This window comes from Rhinolophus sinicus, linkage group LG11, assembly GCF_036562045.2.
Source record: "Rhinolophus sinicus isolate RSC01 linkage group LG11, ASM3656204v1, whole genome shotgun sequence".
Classification (NCBI taxonomy): Eukaryota; Metazoa; Chordata; class Mammalia; order Chiroptera; family Rhinolophidae; genus Rhinolophus; species Rhinolophus sinicus.
In genome coordinates this window covers 1504966-1527310 of record NC_133760.1, presented here as the reverse complement: position 1 = coordinate 1527310, position 22345 = coordinate 1504966, and the positions used below count along the sequence as shown (strand labels likewise).

General features: G+C 53.6%; 3 protein-coding genes across 12 annotated transcripts; all 3 read left to right on the top strand.

Annotated features, from left to right (window-relative positions):
* Positions 1-416: 416 nt before the first annotated feature.
* On the top strand, positions 417-6015 carry DNAAF3 (dynein axonemal assembly factor 3). Of its 5 annotated transcripts, none has more exons than XM_074316024.1 (12): positions 417-547; positions 675-763; positions 1057-1199; positions 1314-1407; positions 2699-2856; positions 3169-3351; positions 3494-3619; positions 3719-3841; positions 4104-4233; positions 4858-4969; positions 5145-5219; positions 5302-6015. In XM_074316024.1, the coding sequence occupies exons 2-12, from the start codon at positions 679-681 to the stop codon at positions 5741-5743; spliced, it is 1671 nt and encodes a 556-aa protein (XP_074172125.1). In that variant the 5' UTR covers positions 417-547; positions 675-678; the 3' UTR covers positions 5744-6015. The 5 variants fall into 5 exon arrangements, with proteins under 5 accessions (XP_074172125.1, XP_074172124.1, XP_074172127.1 ...); XM_074316023.1 differs by having other exon boundaries at positions 4855-4969; XM_074316026.1 differs by lacking the exon at positions 5145-5219.
* Positions 6016-6514: 499 nt separating this feature from the next.
* TNNI3 (troponin I3, cardiac type) lies at positions 6515-10872 on the top strand. Of its 2 annotated transcripts, XM_019710886.2 has the most exons (8): positions 6519-6685; positions 6960-6972; positions 7104-7190; positions 7568-7609; positions 7915-8046; positions 8435-8524; positions 10039-10215; positions 10728-10872. In XM_019710886.2, exons 1-8 carry the CDS (start codon positions 6675-6677, stop codon positions 10809-10811), a joined length of 636 nt encoding a protein of 211 aa, XP_019566445.1. In that variant the 5' UTR covers positions 6519-6674; the 3' UTR covers positions 10812-10872. The 2 variants fall into 2 exon arrangements, with proteins under 2 accessions (XP_019566446.1, XP_019566445.1); XM_019710887.2 differs by lacking the exon at positions 7104-7190 and having other exon boundaries at positions 6515-6685.
* A 1292-nt stretch (positions 10873-12164) lies between these two features.
* On the top strand, positions 12165-21849 carry TNNT1 (troponin T1, slow skeletal type). Of its 5 annotated transcripts, none has more exons than XM_019710979.2 (14): positions 12165-12335; positions 13484-13526; positions 13636-13649; positions 13989-14018; positions 14258-14290; positions 15086-15107; positions 16603-16663; positions 16904-17020; positions 17252-17329; positions 18451-18564; positions 18840-18949; positions 20865-20955; positions 21059-21099; positions 21712-21849. In XM_019710979.2, the coding sequence occupies exons 2-14, from the start codon at positions 13495-13497 to the stop codon at positions 21755-21757; spliced, it is 789 nt and encodes a 262-aa protein (XP_019566538.1). In that variant the 5' UTR covers positions 12165-12335; positions 13484-13494; the 3' UTR covers positions 21758-21849. The 5 variants fall into 5 exon arrangements, with proteins under 5 accessions (XP_019566538.1, XP_019566537.1, XP_019566540.1 ...); XM_019710978.2 differs by having other exon boundaries at positions 12267-12382; XM_019710981.2 differs by lacking the exon at positions 14258-14290 and having other exon boundaries at positions 12267-12382.
* Positions 21850-22345: the final 496 nt, after the last annotated feature.

Here is a 22345-nt window from a genome sequence, read left to right as displayed (position 1 = left end):
AATAACCAGGGGCCAGTGCTGACTGGCCCCAGAACTTTGTTGTGTTTCCCACCTGGTGAGAAACCCGGTATGGTAGATTCAGGGTATGAGGGAGGAAAGGGAACACAGAGGTCTATAATTTAAGGTCTAGGGCAATTCACTTTAATTTGGATTAATCAAGATTCTGTTCAGTTCTGTCTAATTTTGAATAAGCCCAGGCCACTCGCATCGAAGAAATTTGGACCTCCATAGGCTTTGCCCCAGCTTCTTTCGTTCCACCCCCCCTTCCCTCCAACACCGTCGTCATGACAACCGCGTCCACACGCCCTCCTCTCTGGCACGCCTGGAAGTCGTCCCTCAGCGCTCCCATTGGCCAAAAGTTCGAAGTGGGCGGGTGTCGCTCACTCTCATTGGTCCGTTCATCGAGGTGTTGCCAGTCTGTATACTCCCATTGGCCGATTGTCGAAAAGAGCGGGGGCTACCGGCCCAGTTGCGGAGCGGCGGCCGACGTCCTCACAGTACCTACCAGGGAGGGAGGAGGCCCCCCCGGATACCTGAAAGGATAAAGGTGTGTGTGTGTGTGTGGGGGGGGTTGTCACCTGGAGGAAAGGGGAAAGAAGTCAGAGTCGGTGAGAAGGGAATTGTGGGCGACTGAGAGACGAAGTTTGAGGATTTCTTGGATGTCTGTCCCGCAGTACGATGACCACACCGGCAGGCTCGGGCGCGGGTTTCGGCTCCGTGTCCTGGTGGGGCCTGTCCCCGGCGTTAGACCTGCAGGCTGAGAGTGAGTCCCCCACCCCAGGACCTCATCTGTCACAGCGGCTACCATCACAACCTGGCAGACTATGGGCTAACGTTCTCTGAGTCTACAACGGCGGAGGTGGGGGCGCCCCTTAATGGGGCAGCTTAGGTGGCCTCTCTGCGGACTACGAGTCGCAGAATGCTTAGAGGCACAGCTCCCTTTGGAACCTAAGCCATAAGTGCAAGTCCTGCTGGGAGTTGTAGTCCCTCGTGCTAGGCGCGGCTGCAGGGGTGCTCTCCAGCCCACCAACCCCCAGCCTGCTGTCACCTTGCCAGGTCCTCCCGTGAACCCAGACTTGCAGGCTGATACAGAGCACGGGACCCCCCAGCTAAATGTGCTGCTGCTGGGCTCCGTGGATGGGCGGCATCTGCTGCGGACACTGGCCAGTGTGGAGCTCTGGTCTCCCAGGAGATTCCGTGTAAGTTGGGATCTGGGTCCTGTGGAAGGAGGCACCTGAGGTCTCCCACTCCTGAGCCTCCTAGGAGCGAGAGACGTAGATCTGAGAATCATTCTGCCCTGTCCATCCTTCCAGTTCTACGTGCTGGAGAATAATCTGGAAGCTGTGGCCAGACATATGCTGATCTTTAGCCTAGCCCTGGAGGATCCTGAGAAGATGGGGCTGCAAGGTCAGTTAGGAGGACCCAGGCATTCTGGCCCCCAGTCTCTCGCCTCTTCTTGTAGGGATTCTGGCATTTCAGTGTTGCAATTAAACATTTTGGACATTGTTCCGTATTTCATCACTTGCTCACTCGTTTCAGAGAATTCCAAGAGAAAATCCACACAAAACTCTCAGAACAGTGCATGGGCACAGTGTAAGCATTCAAAACCTCCTACAACAGAAGTCCAAAAGAGATTAGGGGACTTCTTGAGAGCTAGTAAGTCCCAGATGTGGGGAGGGTTTGGCTGAGCTGAGCTCAATCCTGACAAAGCCTCCCCAGTGAGAGATGTAAATCCCAGGCAGTCCGCCTGGAGGAGGCAGTTTGGGAACTGAGGCTAAAAGGAGAGGGAGGAGGAGGAGCGTTTGGGTGGGGAGGCAGAAAGTGATTATCTCCCAGAAATAACTTCAGCTTAGTACCTAGAGCAAAGTCACGACTGAGACAGGCAGTGTTCAAATTCTGGCTCTGCTTGGGACATTGGGCTAGCATCTACCTTTTTATGGAGCTCAGTTTCTACATTTATAAGATGGGGATCCTAAAAGTTCTTGCCCCACAGAGTACTTTTGAGGATTCAATAAAAAAAAAAAAAAAAAAAAGCCTAGCTCTTGGCTTATGATATACACTCAGGATATCTTAGCGATTATTGTTATCATGATTAGAGATAGTACCCATCATTCATTAGTAGCCCAGGGCATTCATAATCCATTGCACACATTTCAAAGTGCATTTTATATAAAACAAACAACTAGAATTAAACAAATCTTATCTGTCTACATAAGGTATAGAGTTCTCTTTTATAAGGTTCTTAAACAACTAAAATAAAACTATATATGGATGTATAGATTTATTGATGTAGATATGTATATACAACTAAAGGTATATAGTTCTCATAAGATTCTTAACTAAAATGAAACAAATTATACTGTAACATTTTAACATACATGTATCTCCATCTCCATCTACGAGTATAACCTTTTCTTTTTTAAAGGCAAGGGAAACAAACTTGAAATTCAGGATTGGGGTTACCTGGGGACGGGGATTGGAAACCTGGGTGAGGTGTAAGTTATTCTTCACGTTCTAGCTATTGGGATGGATGGGGAGTTTGCCAGGGTCCGTTGTACTCATTAGATGACTAGGAAACAATAAGGAGAATATATATCATATAGAATGCGTCATTCTATGAATAGAGTATGAGACACGGGTCTCACTTCTGGACTCAGTCTTCTGCTCCCTCCACTACTTTTGTTCCTTCTCCCCGCAGAGAGGAGCGAGGCCTTCCTGGAGGTGTGGGGTAACACGCTGCTGCGCCCCCCGGTGGCCGCTTTCGTGCGCGCCCAGGCCGACCGCCTAGCACACCTGGTACCGGAGCCCGACAGCCTAGCGGAGCAGCTGCCCTGGATTAGCCTGGGTGCACTCAAGGTGCCGCCGCCTAGCCTCCATCCGTCACCGCCTGGGATTCGGGTGGCCGCGGAAAGAATGGAGATGAGCGGTCCAAAAAGGTTTCCGTTGATGGAGCGGGTCGGGAGCTGGAGAGTTGGAACTCCAGCTACATGGCTCCCTCTGTGGGATTTGGCCTAGGGGTTGGCTTCTGCTCTCTGAGCCTGTTTCTTTATCTGAGAAACGGGAGAATCGTGCCCATGCCCTGGGATGAAAGGGAGGGTCAAGCAGGAGAGGCTGCTCTCCCTGCAGCCCCTCCCTCTCGCTTTCTCTCCACGCATGCCGGCCGCGCAGTTCCGCGAACGGGACGTTCTGGAGGCGGTGTTCCGCTTTTGGGCAGGTGGGGAGAAGGGGCCGGAGGCCTTCCCAATGAGTCGCCTCTGGGATTCGAGGCTGCGCCACTACCTGGGCTCCCGCTACGACGCCCGGCGCGGTGTCAGCGACTGGGACCTGCACATGAAGCTGCACGACCGCGGGGTGAGGGGGTTGGAGCCCTTCAGTCCTGAGTGTGAAGGAGGAGGGGCTGGAGGCCCGGACTCCTGGGTCTTTGAGAGGAAGGGTTGTTGGCCCATTTACCGGACTCACAGAGGCTTCTTTTCTTTCCTTCTCCCCTCTGCAGGCCCGAGTCATCCACATCCACGAGTTCCGGCGCTGGAGGGACACAGGCGTCGCCTTTGAACTCAGAGACTCCAGCGCCTACCACGTGCCCAACAGGACCCTGGCATCCGGTCGCCTACTGAGCCATGTGTGTGTCCACTCCCTGCCCTGGCGAGCTCCTTCTTCTTTTGGGGCACCCAGGAGTTTGGGTCGACCTCATCCGCCTCCTCTCTCCCTGCTTTCCCAGTGCGGGGAGCGCGTGGCAGCACGAGGGTACTGGGGGGACATCGCCACGGGGCCCTTCGTGGCTTTTGGCATCGAAGCGGACGATGAGAACCTCCTGCGGACCAGCAACGCGCAGCCGATCAAAGTGTGTGGCACCGGGTGCTGAGGCCAGAGTGGTGTTCGCAAGGCCCCGCCCTCTGTATTCTAGGCCCCGCCACAAAATCATAGGCTCCGCCTCCACGGTTTACGCCCCACCTCTCTCTACTTTCTAAACACAGTCCGGGAATCCAAGCTCGCCCCCTACCGTAGAAGCTAGCTCTGGGGGTGGAGAGGGGGGAGGGATGGCATTCTCTAAGCCCCGCCCCGCGGTCCTAACCCAGCTTCTGGTCACGCCCATTCCCCCACAGACTGCGGGCGAGATCACGCTGCACAACGTGACGAAGCTGTTCCGAGCGCTGACCGCCTGGGGGCGTCCGAGAGCTTCCGAGGGGAACCCCATGGAGGTGCCGGGCGAAGAGGATGGAACCCGCGAGCCTGGTAAGCGGCGGACTCAGTTCTTCCCCTTGAGAGGGGAGGAGGCTCGGGTGATAAAGTGGTTACATCATCCTCCCAGAGAGAGTGGGACCTGGACACCCCTTCCGGGCTCCAGACTTCAGGTGTTTCAAATACCAGCGTGGACAGATAACGGTTTCCAATGCTTGGACAAGTAACCTCCCCTTCCTGACAGTCCGTCTCTTTTTCTCTATTCTCTTTGTGTTTCTATCTCCCTTTTCTAAGTCCTGACACCATTCTTAGCATTCTGAATTCCAGTAGTAGAATTCTAAGCCTTCGTGGGAAGTCGAAGAGGATGAGAACATTTTAATAAGGTGCTGGTCTTTCCCAGCTCACCTTTGCAGAAAAGCCCCCCCGCCCCAAATCTGGTCTCGCCTCCTAACTATCCCCCAATCTAGCTCTCCCAGTTGTTTGCGTGCCTTGTGTGGCCATGAGGGCTCACTCTTTTCCCTTCTCCTGAGTTTCAGTTACCTGGTCTATAAAATGTCTCTGCCTACCCAGCCAACATCCCAATATTTCCCAGGAATCCACCTAAAAGAAAGGATGAGAAAGGGCTTCAAGGAGGCCAAGCTTTGTGTGTCTGCCTAACTCTGCCATCTTCCCCAGCAGCCCGGGGCCCGGCATCCTTCACCATCTACTTCCTGCCCCTCCATTCTTCCCAGACCCTCCACCACAAGACCTGCTACAAGGGACAGTTCCAGCTTCTCTACGTGGCCTGTGGGTACGAGGGCCTAGTGGGGGGCTTGCAGACTTCCCTCTCCCAGCCCCTCCTCCCTCGGACCCAGGAGTCCAGGCCCCCAGCCCCTCCTCCCTCAGACCCGGGAGTCCAGGTACCAGCCCCTCCTCCTTCAGTACCTGAAAGTCTGAGCCTCAGCCCTCCCCGTTTCTCTCCTCAGGATGGCCCATCTTCTCAGCCCTGAGCTCGGGGCCTGTGTGGCCCCTGGTGGACATCTGATTGTGGAGTTAGCCCGGTGAGCCAGCAGCTGAGAGTAGGGCAGGGAACGAGGCTGGGGGCCGAAAACCGTGTCTCTTAACGCTATTTCCCGATTTCAGGTACCTGGTGGACCTGCGGCAGGAGCAGCTGCAGGCGTTTACCGCCCGGGTCGGGGAGCTAGCTCAGGCAGCCGGATTCGCCCCACAGCCCGGGGCCAGGCCGTCTGAGACCTTCGCGCGCTTCTACAAGTCCCGGGACTCTGCTTTCGTCTGCACTGACTCAGTGGCGGAACCCGGGCCTCCAACCCCCGAAGTCCTGGTCCCGCCCCCTGGAGTCATGGATCTGCTCCCTGAAGTCTTGGTCTCACCCCATGAGGCAAGGAACCCGCTCTCTGAGGATCTGATCCAGCCCCTCCAAGGCCGAACCCCACACCCTGTGCCCCTCCAACTACCCTCAGAATCTCAGGTTTCATTCTCCCAGGCTTTGACTCCACCCACAGGGAGTCAGACCTCAAAACCAGAGTCTGACTGGATCCCCAGAAACCAAGTCCCCCATCTCTAACTTCTAAAGTCAGGTCTTCAGCCCCAAAGGTGTTGCTTGAATTTCAGATTCCATTCCTGGGATTCTATATTCTATCCCTAGAATTCTACATTGTTTTCTCAGAGTTCTACACTGCACTGGTGAGACTCTAAACGGGGCCTAGAGATTTGGCTCTGGGTCTCCAGCCCTCTATGTGGTTCCCAGCTGTTCCATTCCTAACTTGGGGTTGGGGGTGTCTTCTCTCGGGCTGGTCAGCACCCACGTGGTCAAGTAAAGAGAACCTGGTCCTCTTCTCTGTGTGTCTGTGTGTCTTTCCTGTCTTTTCCTTGCCACAGGGTTGGGGCAAGGAAGGGGTCAGAAGTGGTTAGACAAGGAGAGCCAACATCAGATTTCTGGGTTTCCAAGTAGACTAGGAGTGGATTTCCTGGTGCTGTCGCTTGAGTGCCTGGGCACCCCACACCTAGATCCTCAAATAAATCAACAAAATACATTGAGTTGCTGACAGCTTTGGGGCACTGAACCTAACCATAAGATGAAAAACAACGAAAGACAAAGCTCCTGCCCTCATGGAGATTGCAGTTTAGTGAGGGGAGAGGAGCCCAGATGCCTGGGTCTGAGGGAGGAGGGGCTGGGGGCCTGGATTCCTGGGTCAAAGCTAAGGGGCCGGGCTGGATTCCTAGTCCACCAATGTGGAAGGGTGATCCAGCTGAAGCATGGCCCATCCCACCCCTCACGTGCCCTGTTATCTCTCATCCTGGGCAGAGGGAGGAGAGGGCAGCAGTATATTTAGTCTCTGCCTTCGCCCTTTATCAGTGTCCTCAGTGAGGCTTGAGCTGCTCAGACGCCACAAAGTCCCAAGGGTCTTCAAGGTCACTCCGGACGCCCCCTCACTGACCCTCCAAGAGCCTGTTGCCCCTTCTTTGCCTTTTCAACTCTTGGCTGGAGTCTCAGCATGGCAGACGAGTGAGTGAAGATGGTAACCCGGTCTCCTGGGTCCCTGGGAGGAGTGACAGCTGGGAGACTGGACCCCTGGCCTGAGAAGGGAGGTGGAGACAGGATTCTTGGGAGTCGGAATGGGTTAAGAGTTTGTGAATCACACTCCTGGGACCAGAGACTGGAGAGCTGGTGGCCAGACCTCTTGGTCAGAGGGGCTTCTGGGGTCCCTTAGGAGACGGACTGGACAGGACAGTACACAGGCCCAGCATTAACCCCCCTTTCCTGGTTTCTCTCCCTCCAGAAGCGGCGATGCGGTGAGAGCAGGCGTGGGCCGGACCCGCGGGCCGGGGGAGGGCGCTGCAGGGAGGGCTCTGGGGCGGGAGGCTGGAGCATGCAGGGGAGCTGGAGGTCCCGGTGGTAATGCGGCTCCGTCCCCCCAACCCAGGCCGGGGACTCGTGCCCCGCGCCTGCTCCGATCCGCCGCCGCTCCTCCGCCAACTACCGCGCTTATGCCACCGAGCCGCATGCCAAGGTGAGGGCGGGGCCAGTGCGGCGGGCGGGGCAAGGGCGGGGTCCGGATTCAGACTCTAAGGTGGTTTACTCGGACCTTGGGAAATGGGGGCGGGGCCAGGTCCTTAATAGAGGCGGGACTTCAGTCACTGACGGAGCCAAAAGGGATGAGGCGCTTTGGATGGGGGGCGGGGGGTTATCAAGGGGCCGGGATCGGATTGTCAGAGCTGCCTATGGGCGGAGTTCCGTTGCCCATGGGAACTACGATTGCTTAGGGAATGTTGGGCCCAGATTGGTGGATGGGACTGAGGGGCGTAGCCTCACATGGGTTCTTAAGTCCCTCCCACCGCCCACCTTCGGATCCCCCTTCCTGATCCTCTCTCTATCTCACCCTGGCAGAAAAAGTCTAAGATCTCCGCCTCGAGAAAACTGCAGTTGAAGGTGCGGACGGGCCTGGAGAGGGTGCCTAGATGTCCTTGGGTGGCAGAGCTTGAAAATTGGGGCAGGGCTTTGGATTGTCATTGGGCGTGGCTTGAAGTGGTGCGTCTTGGGGGCGTGACTTTGAAGTGGGGAAACCCGCCATAGGAGAGGCGGGGCCTTGGAATGATGGACCTTGAGGAGGCAGGTCTCTGGAAGACCAAGGACCCCGCCTGAGATTAGAGGGAGGACCAGACAGAGGGGGCATCCCCTCTGCGACTTCGAACCCCTCACCCCGGTGGGCTGTGGTCCCGGCGTCCCCTCTGCAGACCCTGATGCTACAGATAGCGAAGCAGGAGCTGGAGCGGGAGGCGGAGGATCGGCGTGGAGAGAAGGGACGCGCTCTGAGCACGCGGTGCCAGCCTCTGGAGTTAGCTGGGCTGGGCTTCGAGGAGCTGCAGGTACTGGCCCTAATCACGGACTCCTGCCCAGCCCGGGTTCCGAGGTTCCTCGTGTCCGATCTTGCATCCTTGGGAGTTGGGTACAGTAACTATTCTCCCCCTTCTGCTCAGGACCTTGGGGTCCAATCTCCCAATCCTTACCCTCACAAGTTCAGAAATACCGCCTGCAGCTGCAAAAAATCCAGAGGTCGCTTTTTCCAGCCCTAATTCTGTCAGATTCTCAGGACTCCTTGCTCTAGAGTTCTGCTTTGTTCTCAGTTCCTCAGAATTCAGCTTCAGTCTACTCCTTCAGGACCAGATGTCCAGGTCCTCAGCCATTCCTCCCTCAGACCCAAGAGTCCAGGTCCCCAGGCTCCCCCCAACTACACACACCACTTTCCTTCACCAGGACTTGTGCCGACAGCTTCATGCCCGTGTGGACAAGGTGGATGAGGAGAGATACGATGTGGAGGCAAAAGTTACCAAGAACATCACGGAGGTGGGAGGCACGGGGCAGTCTGGTTCCCTTCAGGGTGGGGTACAATGCCTGGGGCTGTTGTCTCAGCCTGGCCCCTTGCAGCTGCTTGTGGTTAAGGAGACCCATGACAACTCTGTCAGTCTAGTAGGGAGGGGGCAGAAGGATGACTTCAATATGGCCAGGCAAGGCTGTTTCAGGCAGAGGAAACAACACACGCAAAAGCCAGGCGGTAGGACAGCAGAAAACATGTTTGTGAAAATACAAAGGTCTGACATTAAGTTCGTGAACTTGTTGCAATTATGTTGCTAACCTTTTTTGATATCAGATGGATTATTATGAATTTGTACCAACTGGACAAACAGTTAACCAAGTTTACTATTTGGAAGTGCTGAAAAGGCGGCATGAAAAAGTTAGTTAGATGACCTGAACTTTTTGCCAACAATTCATGGCTCTTGCATCATGACAGTGCACCAGCTCACACAGCACTGTCTGTGAGGGGTCTTTTTGTTTTGTTTTGTTTTTTTTAAATTTTATTGGGGAACTGTTTTTTCCAGGACCCGTCAGCTCCAAGTCAAGTCTTTGTCCTTCAGTCTAGTTGTGGAGGGCGCAGCTCAGCCCCAAGTCCAGGTGCCATTTTCAATTTAGTTGCAGGGGGCGCAGCCTACCATCCCAGGCGGAAATTGAACCAGCAACCTTGCTGTCAAGAGCACATGTTGTAACCACCTGAGCCATTAGGCCACCCACCAGCAGCTCAGTGGCAGCTCAGCTCAAGTCTTTGTCCTCAATCTAGTTGTGGAGGGTGCAGCTCACTGGCCCACGTGGGAATCAAAATAGCAACCTTGTTGTTAAGCGCCTGTGTTCTAACCAACTGAGCTAACCAGCTGCCTCTGTGAGGGAGTTTTTAGCCAGTAAACAAATAACTGTATTGGAACACCCTCCCTACTCACCTGCTCTGGCCCCCAATGACTTCTTTCTTTACCCAGAGATAAAGAAAATATTGAAGGGAAGGCATTTTGATGACATTCAGGACATCAAGTGTAATACGACAACAGCTCTGATGGCCATTCCAGAAAAAGTTCCAAAATTGCTTTGAAGGGTGGACTAGGCACTGGTGTCAGTGCCTAGCTTCCCAAGGGAGTACTTCAAAGGTGACCATAGTGATATTCAGCAATGAGATATGTAGCACTTTTTCTAGAATGAGTTCGCAAACTTAATTGTCAGGCTTCATACATGCTTGTAGCATCAAGTGTTGGTAAATGAACTCAGGCATGGGTGGGGAGCTGTGAGATGCAGGTATCAGGACAGGGATGTGTCAGTGATTTTCAGAGAGTTGAGGCTGGGGCAGATTGGGGAGGCCTTACAGTTCTAGGATGTGGAGCTTAGATTTTGTTCTGAAGGTGGTAGGCGCCTTAGCTAGGACACCCTGGATGAGGCCTTGATAGGGATAAGAGGGAAGTGGAGGGTGGAAGAGTGGGGGGAGAGGGAAGTGGGAAGTGGAGGGAGGGCTCTCCACCTCCCCTTATGGCCACCCACAGATCGCAGATCTGACCCAGAAGATCTTTGACCTTCGGGGCAAGTTCAAGCGGCCCACCCTACGGAGAGTGCGGATCTCTGCAGATGCCATGATGCAGGCACTGCTGGGGACAAGGGCTAAGGAGTCCTTAGACCTGCGGGCCCACCTCAAGCAGGTGAAGAAGGAGGACACAGAGAAGGTGAGTGTGGCAGGGCCAGGAAAGGGGATATGTAGAGGAGAGAGTCCGGGGGCAACAATCCCAGGGCCTATCCTGAAGGCAGATGGCCCTTGGAGTTATGAGGAGCAGTATGTGGTAAGGGGTCCTCAACAGGAAGTATAGATGGGCCCAGGAAATGCAAGGGGGAGACAGGAAGTGCTTTAGGGAGAAAGGAAGTAGCAAGGAATCAAGAAGTACATGAGGGAGACAAGGAGAAGACAGGGAGTACAACAGGAAGAGAAGTGAGCAAGTCGGCAGGAAGTGCATGAGGGAGTCAGGAAGTGTATGGGGGAAACAGGAAGTACATGGGAGAGACAGGAAGTGGAAGGGGAAAATTGGATGGGATTGTTGAGGGGAAAAGAAATGTTCCAGAACAAGATCCTTGGGCAAGCATCCAGAACAGAGTGGCCCACCGGCTGCAGTGCAGGTGGAGGATATTTGAGAGACTGTAGACCAGGAAGACACCTCAACCTCTGATTCCATTCCCCCCCCAGGAAAACCGGGAAGTGGGAGACTGGCGCAAGAACATCGACGCACTGAGTGGAATGGAGGGCCGCAAGAAAAAGTTTGAGGGCTGAGCCGGCCTTCCCATCGCCCTGGCCTTAAAGGATGGCCCTGAGGAATAAAGCTTCTCTCTCAGCTGGGAGTGGCTGCATGTCTTCTACCAGGGGGTTTGGGGGTGGGAGAGAGAGGGGAACTGAGGACTAGGCTCTCCAGAAGGCATGCTGCATATCAGGAACAGAGCAGCGTCTCCGTTACGGGGCATTCTCAGCTTCTGTGCTCCACGCGGAGGAAAAAGAGATGTGGAGACTGAGGTCCTGAGAGACACAGAGACATTGAGTCAGAGACACAGGGAAAGACACATACAGAGACCCAAAGGGAGAGGGAAAAATACAGATTCATGGAAAGAAGTGCAAATAAAGGGAAAACAGAGGCAGGTACACACAGCAAGACACAGAGATGATGGAGCCCTGAAAGAGACAGATATAAGGACCCATGGAGGGAGAACTGCAGAGAAACAAAAAGAGACCCAAGAAAGAGCTAGAAAGGTAGACATGGACACAGAGCAAAAGAGAGACAGAAACGGGGTTACAGACACATATGCACAGAGAGACCTGGGGACACAGACACCAAGGGAGCGATATGAAGGGACACCCACAGAAATGAGGAGACCAGAATGCGCAGAGAGGGAGAGAGAAACAGTGTGAAGAACACAGACACAGACAGATGCAGAGCTAGAGAAAGAGACCCAAAGAGAAAGTCCGAGAAATGCATAGAAACAAATAAAGAGAACGGCTGACAATGAGAGACAGAGACAGCACAGACACACCAAGAGACACAGAAGGGTGAGGAGTCCTGCTCTCCAGGGCTGGCTCCCCGAGAGGTCAAGGTCATGGCTTGGTTGGGAAGGGGGGAGAGGGATACCAAAAAAGGTCAGTGTCAGATGGAGATGTGGGGAGTGAGGTCGAGCGAGCCTGACACCCCACCCACTCCCCTCCCCCGACACACACCTGCTTCCCTGCTTTAGCGCCTGTTGTCACCAGGGTGGAATCTTGGTGGCAGACAAAGGGGTGGGGGTGGGGAGGGGAGACAGAAAGATGGACAGAGACAGAGACACACAGATGGAGTCACAGAGACAAAGGAGAGAAAGAGGGTATAATAGACCGGCGCCCAGACACAGAAAAGGAGATGAGAGCCTGGGACAGAGAACCTGGGAAAGAAAACGTTCCTTTTACGCCCTTCGTCAATAAGCATTCTCCAAAGATAAGAAATGTGCTGAGCCCAGGGACTTCAAAGCACTGAGTACCGAGTGCTGTTGGGTGGGAAGCATGGGGTTGCCTGGACCCAGTCAGGCGTTCCGGGGAGGCACTCACGGGATGGAGGAGGGGTCTCAGAGCAGCCTGGAGGTGCAGGGATCCTGAACTTGGAGCCTGAGTGGGGGCAGAGCAGCCTCGGCGCTGGGGCTAGTGTTTGGGGAAAGGAATTCTCCCCCCCTGCCTCTCCCCCGGGGCGGGGCTGAGCTCCACTATAAACCCAGGGGTGCTTCCGCCGCCTCACCAGGCTTGGCCCCGCAGTTCACGCCTCTGCTGTTTCAGCCGTAGGTAACGGCCCTGCGGTCTCCCGGGCAGGGGGGCGCTGTGAAGAAGAGGTATAGTGGTGGAGGGGCACAGATATGGAGGTCTGGATATTCCGGAGGCTGAGGCCTTAGTTGACTGAGGATGGAGGGGAAATTGTTAGGATTTGGGGGTTAAGAATCTGGGGTGCTGGGATTTGGGTGCCCCAGAATATAACAATTTAGGACCTCAGAGGTCTCACAGTCAGGGAATCTCAGAAATTGGGGGTATTTGGGCTTGGACGTCAAACAGTCTGGGTGTCAGGCCTGGGTGGGTGTAGAATCTAGAGTTCTAGGAACTGAGGTCACAGGATCTTCCTATGACTGGGGGTTTTAGAACTTGTAGTGTCATAATTTGGGGTATCATGAATTGGGCCTCTGAGTTTGGGCATCGCTATCAGAGGGTCTCATGATCTTGAGGTTTCAGAATTTAGGTGGTGTCAAGACTTGGAATCTCAATTGGGGTTTCAGAATCTGGAGAGTTGCTGGTGTATTATAAATTGGGGAGTCTCAGGATCTGTGGGTACTGGGATTTGGGGGGACTCAGCATGAGCAGGTTGAGGCCTGGAGTTTGCCAGTGATTGGGAGAGGTCTAAGTATTATTTAGGGGTGAGGATGAGGTTTCTGGACCTTCCTGCTCCTGCTCCCTCCCTGGCTGTGGGTGAAGGTGAAAGGAGACTTGTGGGAAGACAAAACAGCCAAAGTGGAGGCGGTGGTATCTGGGGGCGGAAGAGGGCAACGAGAGTGACTAATTCTCCAATAAGCCCCCCTCCTCGAATCCCTTTTTAGAAGATGTCCTCTGTGTCACTGTCTACGACATCCCCCCAAATAGCTCCTGGGGGTGGGGCTCTATTGTCTTCAGGCCACTGTCCTTCCAAATACCTTCTCCTAATGCTGACTCAGATCAGGTTCCCAGGGACGTATCATAAGACAAAAGAGAACAGCTGGGGGCGGGGGTGGGGTGGAGTGGGTGAGCTGCAGCTTTGGGGCCGTGCCAGCACCACACCTCCTGAAGCTGTCCTCCGAGGTTTAGGAGCCGGCCTCCAGCCCCTCCTCCCTCAGACCCAGGAGTCCAGACCCCCAGCCTCTCTTCCTTCAAGACCCCACCCCACTCCGCCTGTTCTCTGCGGTTCTTAGGTCGCGCCAGGATGTCGGACGCTGAGGAACAGGAATATGAGGAGTGAGTGATGCTGGTGGGAGAGCGGGGGGCCTGGAGAAACGGAGACACTCTCCCCCTTCCAACCGTCTAACTCTCCCCCTCCCTCTTTCCTTCGCAAACCGGTCCGCAGGGAGCAGCCGGAAGGTGAGTGGGGAGTGCGCTGGCCTTGGGCACCTGGGGACACCACGCGGATCACAGCCTGTGGGAGGCGAGAGGATTTGTGGCACCCTTCCGGGAGAAGGCTTGTGCAGAGTGGCGGGTGTGCTCTCCCCGCCCCGAATCCCAGCCTCCTGGGTTTTCCAGTTCAATCCGCACAGCCAGTGGGAAAAGCTCACTGTGCCCATATGCAGCTGAGACTCGTATTCAGAGCGGTGCCCCGTCCGAGCTAAGACTGGAACTGGGTCTCTGCCCCGCCCCCCCACCCCGCCCCCAGACCTCACTGGGCTCCTAAAGCCCTCTCTTCTCTGCCTCTACCCCTTCCAGAAGAGGAGGCTGCTGAGGAGGAGGAGGAAGGTGAGGCCCTGGACTCCGAAGGTCTGGAGCTGGACGCGAGGGTCGGGACGGGGGCTCGGTGGGGACGCTTGTCCAGGGGTGGAGGCTGGGGTGGGGTTACGGGGGCTCCCGATGGCTTCGGCTTCAGTTCCTTTAACAGCCTCTTCCCTCTCTCTCTCCCTTCCCGCATCTGGGTGTGGCCGCTCTCCCCCACCCCCCCTGCTCCCCAAATCCTCGCTTTTCCGCTGCCCCCTCCCCAGCCCCTGAAGAGCCGGAGCCGGTGGCAGAGCGAGGTAACAACGGCTGCTTCGCTTCCCGAGAACGCTTTCGGGGGCCCGGGGAACTCCCGATATCCTCGGGACCCTGACCTCAACGAAGACTCCCTGCCGTCCCCCAAACACGCTCCAGATCCGGTCCTTTAAGCCTCGGAGAGCCCGCGCGCCCTCTGGTGGATACGAAGGGAAATCGCCTCTCTGCGGCTTTAACCTTTTCCCTTCCTTCTTAAAGGGACCGACACCCAAGCCTTCTTCTCCAGACTGGAGGAATACTTAAAGAAGGGTTGGATGTTTGCGGAGAGGCACCCCGCTCCCATCTTTGCTCCCGACCCTGTCTGTTGTTTTTCTCTTCCATATACATTCAAATATTAGGACCTGGATTGTAGAAAGGGCTGGTACTGGGAGTCTGGATTCCTGTGTCCCCAAGGAGGAGGGGCTGGGTACACAACTCCTGGGTCGCTGAATGAAAAGAGGGCTTGGGGTCCTCCTGCACTGCTAGGTTTTGATAGAAGATAGCAGGACCTCTGGGTATGTAGGAGGAGGAAGGTCTGGGTTCCCAGAAAAGTGTGTGTGGGGGGCTGTCCCCACACCAGTTCTGAATGTATATCTGATGCGTGTGACCCTCTTCCTCTTTTCTGGCCACCCTGATTTCCCTTCTCCCATTTTCTTCCCCCATGCCTTCCCACCACCCATAGTGGCAGGAGGAGGGAACTAGGCTCCTGGGGACCCAGCAGAGGCTTGGAGGGTTCCCTCCTCTGGGTGTGTCAGGCCCACCCTCATTAACTAACTGTTTCTTTGTATCTCCCCCACCAGAAGAGGAGCGCCCCAAACCAAGGTGAGATCCTAAAGGGTTGGGGGGAGGGGTCCCAATCATGTCTTCCTAATTCTGTCCCTCGACTCCAGAGATAGGGTGTGAGGAAGGCAGAGAAGGAGACTGGGGATATTCAAACAGAGGAAAGGACAATTAGTGATTCCTTCTTTCAGCAAACGTGTCTGGAGAACTTCCCATTGTGTTCCCAGGGTCTTCCCATCAGCCCCTGACTGCCCTGTTGGTGAAAAGGACCCACATATAGTGATGGTAGCCAGGATACCAGAGTAACACAGACCAGAGCCTTACGTTTGCCCTAGGCAATCGAGGAAGGTTTCCCAGGGGAGGTGAAGCCTATCTAGCTGAAGGAGGTCGAAGGGAAATTGCAGACAAGAAAGTGGTGTGGTACATGCAAGGTCCTGCGGTTGGATCTAGGCCAATTTTTCAAGGAGCAGACGCAGACACAGGTCATTCTGTTGAGGAGGACCCTAAACTAGGGGAGGCCGTGGGACCTCACAGAGAGGAGCTGGTCCTGGAGACGACCTTGGGGCAAAAAACTTGGACATACAAGGAAGCAGCAATATGAGCATGAGAAAAAAGTTAAAAGCAGAACTTCTCTGAGCCTGTGTGGGCACTGTGCGAATTTCAGTGTAGAATGCAAGAAGGAGAGGGGCCATGAAGGCCAGGGCACTGGGAGGCCATGGAGGGCTTTGAGCAGAAGAGGCATAGGGTCAGATCTGGGTGAGAGAGCACAGATGTGCCACAGGGTCAGGTAAGGCTTGTTGGAGGAGGAAAGCCCTTTAGGAGGATGGAGTATATTGGGGAGGGCATTGCAGACAGCGAGAACAGCATGTACAAAGGCCCTGGGGCAGGAGGACACAGGACATGGGTAGGGAACTGTGAAATGTGTGAGGAAGGCGAGGAGATGCTGGAAAAGTTGGCTGGGGCTTAGGAGAGAGTCTGGGATTCCGATAGAATTGGCAAATCTTCAGTAACTGATGATAATCGAAGTTAAAGTAATGGAGCTGAATGACATTGATCACAAGTGTGTACTCTGAATAAAAGGGCAAAACTCTTTAAAGGGGGACAAGGAGACAGAGATGGGACATCAGAGAAGTAGGAGGCAATTCAGAAACCAAAGAGAGAGGGCTGACCCTACCCAATGCAAATATAATGCTAGCCATGTAATGCTAGCATGTAATGGTACATTTTTTATTAGCTGCATGTTAAAAAGTAAAACAAAATATGTAGAATTAATCTTATATTTTATTCAACCTGTGATGTCCCAAATTTAATCATTTCAATAGGTAATTATCATAAAACGTGAGATATTTTAGATTATTTTGTTTGTACCAAGTCTTCGAATTTAGGTGTGTTTCACTGACAGCCCCTCTCGATTGGGACCAGCTACGTCCCAGGTGCTCGGAACCACGCGTGGCTGGTGACCACCATGCTAGACAGCATAGCCGGGAGCGTTAGGGAGGTCACACTGCTCAGTCTTTCTCCTCTTCTGTCCACTCAGCCGTCCTGTACCTCCATTGATCCCCCCAAAGATCCCGGAAGGGGAACGTGTGGACTTCGATGTAAGTGACAGATATCCCACCCCCAGGTACAGCTGCTACCCCTTAGGGTGCCTTCGTGCAAACTAGGAAAAGGGGTCCCATTCTGACTCCTCTTGGAATTCCGTCCTGACAGCTAAGTAGTGTCAGAACACGGTGCTTTGCTGCCATCTGCTGGAAGTTTAGTAAATTGTCAAACCTATCATTTCCTGCTGGGAGGGCCCGCTCCTGGGCATGACTGGACTCCCACCCTCTGTCCTGCAGGACATCCACCGGAAGCGCATGGAAAAAGATCTGCTGGAGCTGCAGACGCTCATTGATGTGCACTTTGAGCAGCGCAAGAAAGAGGAAGAGGAGCTCATTGCGCTGAAAGACCGCATTGTGAGTGGAGGGAGGTGGGGATCCCCAAATCCTTCCCTCAGTCCATGCCATCCTTTGGGTATTGGGTGATAACAAATTCCTGTCCAGTACAGACCCGAAGCTGAAACTGTGAGGAATGTACCCAAGTGTGGCCACTCTCCAACTTGTATTCCTCTGCTCTTGACTTCCTCTGGGGAGGGGTGGTGTGTGGGTGGTGGTCCCTGCACCCCCTCATTCATCACCCTCCCCCAGGAGCGGCGCAGGGCGGAGAGAGCGGAACAACAGCGCTTCAGAACGGAGAAGGAGCGGGAGCGACAGGCCAAGCTGGCGGTGGGTGCCTCCTGCCCCTGGGAGCCCGAGTGTGACTGCTTCAGCAGGATGCTCCATTTTCCATTCATGATATTCTCTGTGATCCCCAGAAAGTCCTCATGTTTTATTATTCAAGGATCTTTCTGTTGGAAGGGACAGAAAGCCCAACCCAAACTGGATTCAGCAGACAGAAAATTTTATTGGCTCATACAGCTCAAAAGTCTAGGGCATGACTTGCTTCAGGCGTGGCTGGCTCAGGGACTCAATATCACAAAACTTAGCTTTTCTCTTCCTTCTCCTCATCCCATCTTTCTGTGGACACTGGGGTGGCCGACTCATCCGGATTAGTGTGGGACTATCCCGGTCCGAGCCCCAACAATCCTGCATCCTGTCTGTCCAGGCAAACTGGAATTGCAGGTAGATCCAATGTCCTTACAAGAGGGAGGCAGGAGGGTCAGTCAGGTATTTGAAGATGGAAAAAGGGCTCACTTGCCAAGGGGTGCCAGTGGCCCCTAGAAGCTAGAGACGGCAAGAGACGAGCCTCCAGAAGGCACCAGCCCTCCTCACATCTTTGTTTTAACCCAGTGAGACCCATGTCAGACTTCTGATCTACACAATTGTAAGATAATAAATTAGTGTTCTTTTAAGCCACTAGATTTGCAAATTACTAACTCAGGTGGGGAATACTGGACATGCAAAAGCCATTAAGTCCGCCTCACCGGCCCTTCCAGTGGGAAGGAGTTTGGTCTGGACAAGCCACTCTTTCTCGAACATGCATTGCACACATTCTGGTTGTGGTAACGCCTTCACTAGACATTCTGGAACCCTTTCCTCAGGCTCAGGGCCATCAGCCTCTTTAGTGCCCTAAGCCCCCTGCTACCATCACGAGTTACCCTCCTTGACCCTCTAAAGACAGTCATTCTCATCTCCTAAGACTAAGGGAGACTAAGACCCCGAGAGGGTGAGTATCTGCATTGAGATCACACAGCCAAGTTCCCCATTGGCCATTTCAGGCACAACCCACCCCCATTTTAATTTTTGTTGGGGGGACACTAAGGCCCAGAGTGGGTCTGAGCCCTACTCCCACATCCCCATCTCGGGCGCCACCCCTCAGTGAGGGTTTAACCCCTTTCCTCCCACAGGAGGAGAAGATGCGGAAGGAAGAGGAAGAGGCCAAGAAGCGGGCTGAGGACGATGCCAAAAAGAAGAAGGTTCTCTCCAACATGGGGGCCCATTTTGGGGGTTACCTGGTCAAGGTGAGTTCAGCCTGCTGAGACCCAAGGTCTAGGTTCCCAGGGAGGAGGCAACTAAAGGCCCAGACTTCTGGTTCCTGAGGGAGGAGGGCCTGGACTCCTGCATCTGACGGAGGTGGGGCTGGGGGCTGGACCCCTGGGTCTAAGGGAGGAGGGGCTGGGGTCTTAGATGCCTGGGGTCCTGGGGGAGATGGTGGCCAGGAGCGCAGACCCCTCATGTGGGGAGCCACCTGGGGGATCCTTCCCCCGGGTGAACATGTCCCCTTTGCAACCCTCAGGCAGAACAAAAGCGGGGTAAGCGCCAGACGGGGCGGGAGATGAAGCTGCGTATCCTGTCTGAACGTAAAAAGCCTCTGAACATTGACCACCTGGGAGAGGACCAGCTCCGGTAGGCGGGGAGGGGCCTGGGGATGGCACAAGGGGATAAGGGGACCCTCACCCAGATCCGTGTGGGCACAGCCCTGGTGCAAGTGTCTCTCCCTCTCTGGGCTGCTGTAGCCTCCTCTGGGAAATGTGTCACTGATAGCACCCACTTTTTGTGGGTGCCAACACCTCTGAGTTTGGGAGGTAATATGGTGGGAAGCCATACAACACAGCTCACCAAAATTTAAGAGATGATGTTGACTTAATGGTATTTAACTTCTTTGGGCCTCGCTTTCCTCATTGGTAAAAATGAGGCTATGACAAGAAAATCGACCTCACAGAGCTGTGACAGGCCAGTGACATCATCATCATCATCGCAGCAGCAACCCCTAGGGAGCACTTGGAACCCTTTGAGGCAGATACTATTATTATCCTCATGTTAACAAAGATGAGGAACCTGAGGCATAGAGAAGTTAAGTAACCTTTCCAGGGTTGCACAACTTGCAGTGGAAGAGCTGGGATTGGAACCCGGCAGTCTGGTGTAGTCGCCTGTGCTCTTCATGACTGTGTTATAAAACGGTGTGATGGTAAGTGTTTAATAGCCGGATCTCCAGGGGCAAAAAGTCCAGAATTTAGCATTTACCCATTTCCATGGTGTAAATACTCCCACTACGCTAATTTCAAGCTACCAGTGGGAGGACACTACGCAGAAAAGATGGGCGGGGTGGGTTCTTGGAAGGCGCGTGCGCAGTTCCAACCTACCGCCGGCTCTGTGCCCTCCATCCTGCGTGATCATAGGGTCTGGCATAAAATAATGTTCAATTTTCCTTTTTTTTCTTGTCCCCCACCATATATTCACTCACAATTTGGGTCTACTTGTATCTTTTGAGGCTCTCCAGTTACCTAAATTTTACTTATTAGGAAGAGGTCCTATGAAAGTCTGTAACATTTTAAAATAAAATACACGAGGGAGGAAGCTAATTGGTCCTCCAGTTGGAAGCCATTAGCTGGCAAAAGAAAACAAAGAATGCTAGCAATAATAAAATAGTAACAACTTGCTGTCTTGAGTGTTTACCATGTGCCAGGCACTTTACGCCCATTATCTCATCCTACAACTCAATGCAATAGGTTTTTATCAGTTGAGAATAAGTTTGGTGTCTAGTAACTGAGATCTGACTATAGCAGCCTAAAATACAGAGTTTTTTTCACATAGAAAATGTCTGCAGTCCATGGCTGGTATGGCAACTCTACAAAATTATTAGAGACCCAGACTCCTATTTTTCTGCTCTACCACTTTTAGCCCAATAGTTCCATCCTCAAAATCACCTCATGGTCCAAGATAGCTGCTGGAGCTCCAGACATCACATCTAAGCAGCAGAAAGAAGTTGCAAGGGAAGAGCCACAAAGGCTTTCCTGAAAGCCCCAGCCAGTGACCCACTTTCATCCTGTTGGACACCCCTACCTGCAAGGGAGATTGGGGAGAGTAGCTTGTTGACTGCGCCTGTTGCAAAAAGTTCTGTTTCTAAGGAGGAAAGGGAGAAGGGATGTTGGGTGGGCAACCAGCTGTCTCTTTCACAGTTTCATTTCTACATTTTTTTGGAGAGAGAAACAGGATTCTGGGTGAAGTCACTCAGTCATAGTCACCAAGAAAAGAATGACAGAGCTGTTTGAACCGGGGCTTTGTAACTCTGGAGCCTGGGTCCCTAATCATGACCTCATTCTCCCTTAGGGAGATATGAATCTCCATTCTGGAAAGGGAGAAAGTGGACAGAGATTTAAAAACCCTTTGCTTCCATTCACAATGAATATTTTGGCCTCAAAATGGCACTAATAACACCAAACTCAGAGACGCACTGTGTGGCTTTGGACAGTTCCCTCAACCTCTCTGAGCCTAGAGTGTGGCCTGGCCTGCCTCCATGACAGCCCATTTGCCCTGCCAGGGACAAGGCCCAGGAACTGTCGGACTGGATCCACCAGCTGGAGTCTGAGAAGTTTGACCTGATGGCCAAGCTGAAGCAGCAGAAATATGAGGTGACACCATCTCTGCTGGGCCCAGGCTGCCAGGGGTGGGGCGCGCACGGGGGGCAGGCCTGTCCCCCGCTATCCCAGCATCTCCCTTTGCCTCTCTCCACAGATTAACGTGCTGTACAACCGTATCAGCCATGCCCAGAAGTTGTAAGTGCCCCTCTGACTTGGGGTTTCTCCTTCTTTCTCGGTGCCCCTCACTCTGAGTTTAGCCCCTTACTCCCTCTTAGTCTCTGTCCCTTTCTCTTTGTCCCTCATTCTCTTCCATTTTCTCTCTGCCCTCCCATCTCTCTTCTGGCATCTCCATTCCTGTTTCCATGTCCTTCTGAATCACTTGTTCTCAAGGAATGGAGACAACCTCCCCGCGCCAACATCCTCCCTCCTCCCCTGGATATTGGGCAATATTTGGAACATTTTTGGTTGTCACAACTGTACAGGGGGAGGCCAAGGACACTGCTCAACACCCTGCAGTACATAGGGCAGCACCCCACAGCAAAGAGTGATCCGGCCCCAGATGTCAGGAGTGCCAGCCCCCTCGTCACTCACGTCATCAGCTTCCACATGACACAACTCACCATAGATATCAATGCATACATGTCAATGGGAATTGGCCTTTGACCATGCACCCATCACCCCAGTCATCACCTGAATGGGAATGCATTTATCCCCCTCTTCCTCTGGGCAGGGAGGGCAGGCATTTTGGGGGGCCCATCTCAGAGGTCTGGAAAGCTCTCCTTCCTGACACCCTTCCTTCTCCCACAGCCGGAAGGGAGCAGGGAAGGGCCGTGTTGGAGGCCGCTGGAAGTGAGGACCTGGGGCGGTGGCCCACCCTGAGGCACCTGGGAGCCCATGGAGTGTTGTCCCATCTGTATCTTGAAATAAATGCTCCCCCTGCAGACACCTGCTGAGTCCTTTGATTATTATTATTAACATGCAGCCAGCCTCTCATGGTTAATTGACTTACCACCAACTTGCTGTTGCTTGGAGAATCAACAGCCATTACAATGATATGTCAAGTTAAACCCTCACACACAGCTGGTGGGAGTGTAAAGTGGAGCAGCTGCTCTGGAAAACGGTTTGGCAGTTCCTCAAAATGTCAAACACAGAGTTACCTTATGGCCCAGCAGTCCCAGTCATAGGTGTTTACTCAAAAGAACTGAAAACATAGGTCTACATGGGAACTTGTACACAAATATGGCAGCAGCGTTATTCACGGCAGCCAAAAGATGGAAACAACCCAAGTGTCCATCACTGGTGAATGGATACAGTGGAATATTACTCGGCCACAAACAGGAAGGAAGCACGGACATTCAGTACAACATGGATGGACCTCGAACAACATGAGGCTCTGTGAAAGAAGCCAGGCACAAAAGGCCACAAATTGTATGATTCCATG